This window comes from Chrysochloris asiatica, unplaced genomic scaffold, assembly GCF_000296735.1.
Source record: "Chrysochloris asiatica unplaced genomic scaffold, ChrAsi1.0 scaffold00029, whole genome shotgun sequence".
Classification (NCBI taxonomy): domain Eukaryota; kingdom Metazoa; phylum Chordata; class Mammalia; order Afrosoricida; family Chrysochloridae; genus Chrysochloris; species Chrysochloris asiatica.
In genome coordinates, this window is record NW_006408547.1 from 18108478 (window position 1) to 18119763 (window position 11286).

Consider the following 11286-nt stretch of genomic DNA (forward strand, 5'->3'; position numbering starts at 1 on the left):
ACTATTATTTGTACAGGAACAATATACAAACCCAGGGACCTGAATTTTGAAACAGCTAGACAGTGATATAAACAAACATTTAGATCTGGGGCAAAAAAATTCATCTATTATAATACAAGACTGAAAAATGGGGGGTCAACAGTATCTACGGTACTGCACACCTCCTAGCACCCTTTGGTTTCGGATGGAGCTCTCACCTTACACGTCAGTGCATTGTACGACAGAGCATTGTTTACGTTTTATTTCATCCAAAGTGCCATTTGGTAGGTCAATATGTAAAGCTTATCATTGTCTTTGTTCTCCTTCAGCAAGTAGAGGGCCAATAAAAGCAGGGTGTGTTAGTTAGGCGAATTCCTAAGAGGCACTTTACTGTTTTCATATTGGACAGTGAGGTACACGGAATATATTTTTAGGGTTCGTTGCTGTTAAAAAAACAAAACAAAAAAACAGGAGTAGCACCATATTGTGACATTAGCGGAGAGTTGGGCTTCATTATGTTCTTCTCATACAAACTTGGCAGCGGCTAACATGGGTACGCAGTTCCCCAGCCTTCAAGGTTGATGGAGTAGGCTTCCTAAAATGCAACAAGGAAACAAACACTAGTCATCAGTTCACCATTCATCAGCAATGCAAAGGATTCCTCCACCATTCTTCTTGTTGGGTGTCACTGAGTTGATTTTGACTCGTAGCACCCAACCCTGCTAAAAATGTCTAAGGGGTCAGGGAGGCACTTATAACGCTATGATTAATCAAGTGCCAACCTGATGAAAGCATTTAGGCTGAGTATGAGCCAGGCACCATACTGGATGCTTTATAGATAAAAGCCCGTTAACATATACAGAACTGTATCTCAGTGGTTGCATCCTGAACCAGGGTACCGGAGTGAGTTACCTCCCAAGTCTGAACCGTTTCACACTGTATTATTCTGATTTCCTGTACTATCATTTAACATTTTCTCTTCTCTGAGGCCTGCTGTTGGCGCTAGAGGATCAGCACTGGACTGCTAACCACAAGGCCGGTGATTCAAACCCACCAGACGCTCCTTGGAAACCCTCTACAGGGTTGCTATGCATCAGGACTGATTGAACGGCACATAACAACAACAGCTTGAGTCGATTAATAATTGGTTTCAGAATAAGAAACAGTTCAGCGCTCAAGTGCTAAGCTAACTGAAAAGTTGGTGGTTCAAAACCACACAGTGGTTCCATGGAAGAAAAACTTGGGGATCAACTTCCATAATCACTACAGCCAAGAAAAACATATGGGGGCAAGTCTTCTCTGTCACATGGGTGACACCGTACAACAAATACAACTGACACATAAAATAGGTGTTCATTAAATAATGGTTGAATAGAGTCATGAGTAACTGAAATCTGGAATCTTTGAATAAAACTCAGAATACTTTGAAGGATTTATGTGCAGGCTGTCAGATTTGAAGGCTCCCTGGTGGCACCAACAATTAAACACCTACCTACTAACTGAGAGGTTGGTGGATTGAACCCACCCAGAGGCATCTCAGAAGAAAGATGTCACAGTGTATGTCTGAGTGACCACAATCATAAAATCCTATGGAGTGCAATACTGTTCTGAGATACACGTGGTGACCACGACTCACAATCAACTCCAAATTAACTAGCTTTGTTTGTTTGGTCAGATTCCAGGAGAAAGAGAGAAGGTAATTTACTACTTGAAAGTCTACCCGGATTCTTGAAATCCTACATTATTTAACTGTTGGAAAGGTGAAGACTAAACTAAGATAGGTACTAAGGAAACATTTTGAAAACTATAGTATCCCAATAACAAAAATGAATACCTTGCCCTAAATTTGAAGTTGCTTATTTTAGCAAATTGGGGTGTAAATTCTAGTACCCTCAAACTGGGATCTTACTGAAATGACTAGAGCTTTACCTTATTTTATTTTTGGAGGTATTTTTGTTCATTGTACTAGGCTCCTGGGTTTTGTTTCTGTAAACCCTCTTAACCTTTTAAGAAGATACTCCAACAGCTAAGACATCAATAGTACGTGCTCATTTCACTGGCGAATAGGTCAATTTTACCTGTAGAGTTGACGCCAAGTTCCCAGTAGCCTAAGAAGGCTCACACAAGCTACGAATTAGGCAGGGTGGTACAATTTTGATGCTTTAAGAATTATTAATAGTGAATATAATACTTCACCTTTGATGGTCAAAGCTAAAAAGAAATAGGATCATAGCAGAGTTCTACATAATTCTCTCTGAAAAGGTAAAGACAGTAACGCTTATATCCAGGGGTGAGAAGCATTGATTTCAGGGATGAACAGTAAGTAATTGTTCAGGTTCCATCACCTCCTGCGTCTGCTTTACTAATGGCTGCAGCTGGTACTAAAGAAAGGATAGAGGCTTCATTATGCACTCCTGTTCATTAGGGACTGGGCCAGCCTCCAAATTAACTTCAACAAGGTAATCGGCCACTTGGGACACTTGTTTTAAAGGTGGTGTTTTGGTAATGGAAAAAAAATAAAGGGGAAGGATTTCCCTATCAACTTCAGACTCATTCGTGAGGAAATTAATTTTGATTTGCACAGTTCTGAAAACAGGTCACTTAGAACTCACACTTGCATTAGGTACGCATGCATTCATCTCAGCATTAGAGATGTGAAGGCAAGAAATGCGGCTTGCTTTCCCCTCATTCATTATTAAATGCACCATATACTAAACATGTTCTGTTTGACTATTTTTAATTGTGCAAATTTAATTTTCGTGGGTCCATATAGAAAAATCAAAGGTGACTCCCTGCTCCCCTAATTCTTCAGTAAATGAGAGAACTGAATCAAGTCTACCAACGAATATATGTCTTTAACTATTGCTTTGGTTACCCTGCCCATGTAGAAGAGAATCAAACAGTCATTTCTTTCAGTGGAAGAACTATATATAATTATTATCTCAAAAATGATTATTTTTAAGACTTTGTGTTGGAACAATGTGATCATGAATAATTAAAACTACCAGCAACAAAGTGGGCTAGGGCCCGATGAGTAGGAATCATTCCCACTTACTTGAACATCTCGTTTCTCTCTATAGTGGCAAGCCAAAAGCTGTAAGCATTTGCATAGTAATTACAAGTTCCACGGCCATGGCACTCAATGAATGGTGCACTTCGAAATTCTTCCAGACAGGAACCGGGTGATGCGAGGGCTTGGCCAGAACCTTCGGCACCAGCGCTGGTGTGCTGGGGAAACAAATGTGAGCAATGAGTCAGGGCATTCCCTCCCTGGAGCCTAGGAGATTTATTGTTCCTCAGGAAGAAGCCAGAGGGCTCCTTTCTGGAAAGCAGGCACTCGTTAGCCTGCCTTGTGTGGTTACCATGTAATCCGCTCTGTGCACAAACACTACTCAAAACACTTCCCAGATGGCCTCCGCAAGTCACTCCCTGCTTCCCGGGCTGGGACACAGCCTTGTTCCAGAGAACATCCAGAAGTCAGTACAAAGCTCCTCCCAAAATAGCAGGTGGCCAGTCAGGCTTACTCAAATCTAAAGAAATGATCATTTTTGTATGTATTACTATTGAAGACAAGTTGGTTTTTTGGATCTAAAATCTCTTCTAACATCACGTATAAGATAGTAGCCTAAATGTACAAATCATGTTAGAACCAATTGGTGTGAAATCAGATTTTATAAATGTGGTGTAGGTAATTATTTAATGTGTCTCTTCTAGGCTTGTCTTTGTAACTCCCACCAAATGACTCTTTTCCTGGCAGGCCTGGGTAAGAAGTAAGTGGGAGAAGATCCTGATAGAAAAGACACGATTCAGCTGTGAACAGTAACAGAGCTTACTGTAATTGAGAAAACTTGCAACTCTACTGTGGGCTTCAAATGAGCCATCTCAGACGGAGGAGGAGCAAGCTCACTCCCATCAGAGAGGTAGAGCCTGGAGAGCCAGGAGTGAGCGTATCTTTTGGAATCCAAGATCCCTGCGCGTTGAACCTCCCAGACCCAGGGGCAGAAAGCAGTGACATAGGAGGAGTGTTAGAGAACCAGCCGCGGGAGAAGAACCAAGAACCAGAGCACAACACAGAGCCACGAGCTTCTAAGCCTGCGGAACAAGTCAAGCTGAGTGACTTTGGGCAGGAAGTCTGCTTGTAGAGTAGGATGCTTCCAGGCCCTTAAGTTAGGGAGCTAGGTTTCCTAACTCACAAAGCTATAACCCAGGGCCTTCAGGTCGAGGCTTAATGGTAAAGTAATATATCCTGTGGGCATTTATCAGCAGCCAACTGCAACAACTGTGTCCTAAGCATTTTCTGACCCAATATTATTACAACCTGTTAACTTCCCTAATATAGCCCTCCTTAACTTTGAGTATTATCTCTGAATTCTGTGTGGCCGTTGCAATGAATTATTGAACCTGGCTGAGAAGCAGAGAGGGCCATGCGAGGAATGGTTCCATGCATCAATATCTTACAATCAAATTTTTCATATATTAAGATGTGATGTTGTAGGATTCGCACTGAACTTCTAACCACAAGGTTGGTGGTTCAAACTCACCAGCTGCTCCTTGGAAACCCTACACAGGATGAGTCGGAAATGACTCAGTGGTACTTAACAACAACAATGTGACATCATGGTGCTGCAGATAAGCACTGGATTGCTAACCACAAGTGGTCCAAACCCACCAGCAGCTCACAGAGAGAAAGATGAGACTGTCTACTCCCATGAAGATTTACAGGCTTGGAATCCCCACATAAAGTCACTATGAGTAAGAACTGACTTGAGGGCAGTGAGCTTACTGTTGGGTTTTTGAATAACGAATCCCATTCTAAGGTAGGAGTCCTAGTGTGGCGCTGTGGGTTAATGTAACAGACTGCAAAGCCATTTGAACTAGTTCAAGCTCAGCAGCTGCTCCTCGGAAACCCTATACAGGGTCGCTATGGGTCGGAATCGACTCGACAGCACTTGACAACAACAACAACAACAACATTCTAAGGTAGGAGTCCTAGTGTGGCACTGTGGGTTAACGCGCTGGACTGCAAAGTCAGTTTGAACTGCAAGGTCACTGGTTCAAGCTTACCAGCTGCTCCTCGGAAACCCTCTACAGGGTCACTATGGGTCAGAACCGACTCAATGGCACTTAACAACAACAACATTCTAAGGTAAGGAATAACTGCCATCCCTTTTTTTTCCCTTTAAAAATGGCGAAAACTTAAACAAACGGAAAAAATTGTTTTTAAATTGTATTTTGGTTTAATGGTGTCAGATAGGTCCTACCTGCCCTTAGAAACCAACAGTGTAAAAGGAATTATCTATAAAGTTGAATGGGATGTAATAAACCATCTCCATAAGTATTTATTCAGCTGTAAGAAATGTGAACTCTAGAATTTTAGGCCTCTTGGTATGGCATTGTAGGATCAGCAGTGGACTGAGAACCACAAGGTCATCAGATCAAACCCACCAGCTGTCCCTTGGATCTACAAACTTCTAGAACAGTGGCTTCTCCATTTCCCCACCGATCTCCTAAAGACTAGGAAGATGTATGGTTAACATAAGACGTTCAAGTTCTCATGTAGCCCCCACGCCAGAACGTAGGCTTAGATTTTTCTGATCCATTTAGCTTACTGAGATCTGACGTAAGCCTAAATCAATATACAAGGAAGTGTAGTATATCCTTGGAAGGAAGCATAGTATAAACCCCTTCCACAACTTTATCATCATCACTACTCCCTGTAAACTAATCATATTATGAAACACTCTGCACCTAAGTGGGTACAGGAAACTCTACACATCATACACTTGTGTTTTCTTGTTGTTGTTAAGTGCTGTCGAGTCGGTTCCAACCCATAGCGACCCTGTATAGGGTTTCCGAGGAGATGCTGGTGAGCTTGAACCACCAACCTTCAAGTTAAAACGGCTTTGCAGACTGGAGCATTAACACACAGAGCCACACCAGGACTCCGTATTTTCTTGCAGTGAATGAAAAGGAGCTGAGAACTTAACACCGGGTGAGATTAAGATGGAGGCTTAAATTCTAATTTTGACTAACTCATCCAAACGTCAAAGCTGGCAACAGACATCCCATAAAAATTGTTCTCCTCTGAAAAACTCCCTTTTGTGGATGGATTAACCCAGACATTCTAGATGGGGATTTTTAAGTGGGGTAATTCAAAAACTGCAAGAGAATGGATTCACAGCACTGTTTTCCCTCATGGAGAAATCAAGCAAATCACTGGTCTCCCTCACATGATCTTTGATGCCACTGCCAGAAAGAACCCTAGGCTGACTGAGGAGAAACGTGGCATTTCTTATGCTCTTAATTCATCAAGTGAGGAATTAGCACATCTTTCTCCAGCCAGCTTTCTCTCCGTTATTAAGAAAAAGACTGAGAAGTATGCTACACTAAACCCAAGATTGATTGGCTAGAGGAAACTTCACAGTGGATTTTGTTCCATGCCTGCATCCCCTATTTTTTTTTTTCCCTGAGGCTTCCCCTACACATGTGCTAATTCATCTCAGAAGCTACTAAGGAGCCAAAAGAAATACTAAGAGTTGAGCAGAGCTCCTGGAGAAAACCAGGAGAAATACAGATGACTTAGAAAAGTGTAACGCGCTCTTATTCAGCACGCTATAAATTGCATCCATGTATGCCCATGCTGTGGTGTAGCGCTGTGGGTTAATGTGCTGGACCACAAAGTTAGGTTGAACCACAAGGTCAGCCGTCCAAGCTCATCAGCCGCTCCTCGGAAACCCTATACAGGGTCACTATGGGTTAGAACCGACTCCCCGGCACTTAACAACTTGCTCTCATTAAAACGCATATTCAGAAAATTCTGTTTCTTGTCTAGAAAGGATTACTGGTGCTGTTCTCAGTGGCTCCTCATAAAGAGCACATCCCATCTTTGAGAAGGCCTTTAGCTGTCATCTGAATGACATATCATGTATTAACATTATGCTTCAGATCGTGAAAATATCACTTCATTTTCCAAATGACCGTTCTCTCTGAAACAGGAATAAATGGGGGATGCGTATGCCCTGCTACCTTGGACAGCCACTCCTGACAGCCAATCCCTGACCCACCTGAAACTGACAAATTGTACAAGGGCCAAAACAGATGCTGATACTCTAAGAAGGTACAGTGCTTTCAGGGAAGAGGACTTCATATGTCCTCTGTTGTTGCTAACTGCAGTCAGGTTGGTTCCAACCCACAGCCCCACAGCAGCATAGGGTTTCCTAAGAGCAGCTGGTAGATTTGAGCTGCTGACCTTGCAGCTTTGTGGTCCAGAGCATTATCCTGTAGTGGACATCATTATTTTTATTTGCTCTTGGTTTTGAGAAACTACTGACAATCATCGTTTAAGATCTTTCATATATCCAGCCATTGTGGCTTTCTTCATACAGTTGCTACAATGCAGCATTTAGAATGATGACTACAACTTGCTACATTTTGTTTCTACAAATTCCTGGGCTAACTGCAGTACCATCAACTCTGTAAATCATAAAATCAAACTTGAATACATATTCAAGTGTTTTAATAATTTTTTTCCCAGCAACTTCTTTTATACTGGAAATAATTTATAGCAGAAGGGGAAAAGTTACCAGATCAGTTTCCCTGGCAATCAAGAGTATGGCCTAGTACTGATGGTTAGGGGATCAAAACATACAGCCTTTCTGAACCTGAGCGGAAATACCATATAGGCTGACAATGGAAATGGTATTCATGTAGAATCAATCATTTACTGGGAACTGACCAATTTCAGTCAAGCCCTAATCATATAAGCTCAGAGGTTTTTATACATTTAATCAACACTTTAAACTGAGGTAGTAAAATAGAATAATAAGCTACAAGAGCCATCTCAACAAAAATGGTGTTTCTGTGTTAATTAGCTTTTCAGATACCTGGGAATTCTGACATATGGTAGAGCACTCCACACCCCATGTGATGGGCATAGAAAACTCAGGTTCCCAATGACTGGCCCTGATAGTAACAAAGTCAAAGGAGACTTGATTGAAGGGAATTCTGTCTTGCCTATAGGAGACAGTATTCCCTTAGTCAGTCCTTGAGGATTTTCTTCCCAAATCAAGCTTTCTGCTTTCACACTGTGTGTTTTAGTAAAAGTAGTACCGCCCATGTCCAAGTTCTTCTGTGGTTTCCCCTGAAAGAAGCTTGTACTGACAGAAAAGGTCATCAGGTTGTTGGTGCTGGGAAGAGACCTACGTATGGTGTAGTTGGAGGGAACTGAAGACTCGAGGCCTATATTTCTCCGAAGACAGTCAACACACCTTTATCAATATTAGAGCAGTCAGTCCCAAAGCAAGAAGGGCGTTGGGCTGAGGGTTGGAAACTACTGCTATCCCCAAGCAGAGCACACCAGGTTCCTAGGCAAGCTTTGCAAGGGAGGATTGTCCCAGTGAGGGACAGGCATCATGACCCCAGGGAACTTGAGTGGATTCCATCATGCTGACAGAGAAAAGTATGGGGCTTCTGGGAGTGGATCTTCCTGGAGAGGTGGCATTGTCTACAACACTTACCATGACAAAGGAATAGCCAATCCAAAGGGAAGACCATCCATTGGGGCAGGGAGGAATCTGGATGGTCTGGCTGTGCACAGCCATCACCATGGCAGGTGCTTCACATACAGCACACCTGGAAGGACAATGCAAAAGCAATCAGCACAGATCAGAGACGGGAGCAGGTTTTTAGCTATTCGGTTGTCTCCCCATTATTTTCACTCTGTCTCTTCTGGGTAGTTTTCTATTTCAACTGTTTACAATGAAGTTCTAATTAAGGAACACGATTTACCAGACAATTTCTAATAAGGAACATGATTTACCAGACAATTTCTAATAAGGAACACGATTTACGAGACAATTTGTACTTTCCCTTTGTTGTTGTTAAGTTGGCTCTGACCCATAGTGACCCTGTCTACAGTTTCTGAGGAGTGATTGGTAGGCTTGAACCACTGACCTTGTGGTTAGCAGTCCAGTGTTTATCCTACAATGCCACAGCAAGGCTCCCCTTCCACTTTGTTGTTGTTGTTAGGTGCCATCAAGTCAGTACAGACTCATGGCGACCCTACGTACAACAAAACGAAACACTACATGGTCCTAGGCCAACCTCACAAATGTTGGCACACTTGAGACCACTGATGCTGCCACTTGGCCAAACCATCTCCCTGGAGGTCTTCCTCTTCTTCTCTGACCCTCCATGATATCATTCTCCAGCAACTGGTCCCTCCTCACAATATGTCCGAAGTAGGAGAGAAGAAGTTTGGCCATCCTGACCTCCAAGGAGCACTCTGACTGCACTTCTTCAAACACAGATCTGTTGGTTCTTTTGGCAGCCCGTGGCACTTTCAATATTCTCCTCCAATACCATAACTCAAAGGCATCAATTCTTCTACGGTCTTCCTTATTCACTGCAATCATGCTTTCGCATGCATAAGAAGTTACTGAAAACGCCATGGCTCGGATCACACACATGGTAGTCCTCAATCTGACATCTTTGCTCTTCAACACTTTAAAAAGGTCTTGTGCAGCATATTTGCCTAATGCAGTATGTCGTTTGATTTCTTGACTGCTGCTTCCTTGAGTGTTGATAGTTGATCCAAGAAGAATGAAGTCCTTGACAACTGCAATCTTTTCTCCATTGATACGAATGTTGTCTATTGGTCTAGTGGTGAGGATTTTGTTTCCTTTACATTGAGATGTAATCCATACACAAGGATGTGCTCTTTGATCTTCATTAGTAAATATTTTAAGTCCACTTCACTTTCAGCAAGCAAGGTTGTAGCATCTGCATATCGCAGGCTGTTAATGAGTCTTCCTCCAATCCTGATGCCATGTTTTTCTCCATAAAATCCAGCTTCTCAGATCCTTTGCTCAGCATACAGGTTGAATAAGTATGGTGAAAGAATACAACCCTGTCACACACCTTTCCTAATTTTAAACCATTCAGTGTTCCCATGTCCTATTCAAACAACTGCCTCTTGGTCCATGTACAGATTCCTTATGATCACAATTAAGTGTTCAGGCATACTCATACTTCGCAATGCTGTCCATAGCTTATCATGATTCACACAATCGAAAGCCTTTGCATAGTTAATAAAGCACAGGTAAACATCTTTCTGGTATTCTTTGCTTTCAGCCAAGATCCATCAGACTTCAGCAATGATATCCCTCATTCCACGTTCTATTCTAAATCCAGCTTGAACCTCCGGAAGTTTTTTGTCAATGTATGCTTGCAGCCGTTTCTGTATTACCTTTACTCACCTGGGGTATCGACATTGTTCGATGGTTTCCGCAGTCCGTTGGGTCACCTCTCTTTGAAATGGGCAAAAATATGCACTCTTCCAATCAGTCGGCCAGATAATGGTCTTCCAAATTTCCTGGGATAGATGAGTGAGTGCCTCCCGTGCTGCCTCACTTTCTTGAAAGATTTCGGTTTTTATTTCATTAATTCCTGGTGCCTTTCTCTTTGCCAATTCCTTCAATGCACCTTGGACTTCTTTCAGTATCATTGGCTCTTGATCATATGGTACCTCTTGAAACAGTTAAACATCAACCATTTCCTTTTGTTACACTGACTCTGTGTAGTCCTTCCATCTTCGTTTAATGCTTTCTGCATCATTCAATAATTTACCCAGAGAATCCTTCAATAACAAATGTCAAGGCTTGAATTTTGTCTTCAGTTCCCCCAGCTTGAGAAATGCTGAGCGTGTTCTTCCCTTTTGGTTTTCTGACTCCAGATCTTTGCACATTTTGTTGTAATATCTGACTTTGTCTTTGACCTTTGAAATTTTCCGTTCAGCTCTTGGACCCCCTCATTTCTTCCATTTGCTTTAGCATCTCTATGCTGGAGAGCAAGTTTCAGTGTGTCTTCTGACATTCATTTTGATCTTTTCCTTCTTTCTTGTCATCTTAATGACTTTGCTTTCTTCCTGTATGAAGTTCTTGATGTCATCCCACAACTCTTCTGGTCTTCGGTCGTCAGTGTTTAATGTATTAAATCTGTTCTTCAGATGATCTCTAAATTCATGTGGGATATAGTCAAGGTCATATTTTGGCTCTTGTCAACTTGTTTTTATTTTCTTCAGCTTCAGCCTGAATTTGCATATGAGCAACTGATGGTCTGTTCCACAATCTGCTCCTGGCCTTGTTTTCACTGACGATATAGAGCTTTTCTATCATCTCTTTCTGCAGATGTAGTCAACTTGATTTCTATGTGTTCCATCTGGTGATGTCCATGTATATAACTATCTCTTATGTTGTCTAAAGAAGGTATTTGAAATGAACAAATCATTGATTTTGCAGAATTCTACTA

At 42.0% G+C, this 11286-nt stretch overlaps 1 protein-coding gene across 1 annotated transcript in view; it reads right to left on the bottom strand.

Moving 5' to 3' along the window:
• Nucleotides 1-284: 284 nt before the first annotated feature.
• COL4A1 (collagen, type IV, alpha 1) overlaps nt 285-11286 on the bottom strand; it is a 192112-nt gene continuing 181110 nt past the window's right edge. The window contains exons 51-53 of the mRNA XM_006851539.1: nt 8496-8610; nt 3035-3207; nt 285-574 (exon numbers count right to left, since the gene is read on the bottom strand). Of these exons, the coding sequence (XP_006851602.1) occupies nt 493-574; nt 3035-3207; nt 8496-8610 (370 nt within the window). The 3' untranslated portion in view covers nt 285-492. The remainder of the gene's footprint in view (nt 575-3034; nt 3208-8495; nt 8611-11286) is intronic.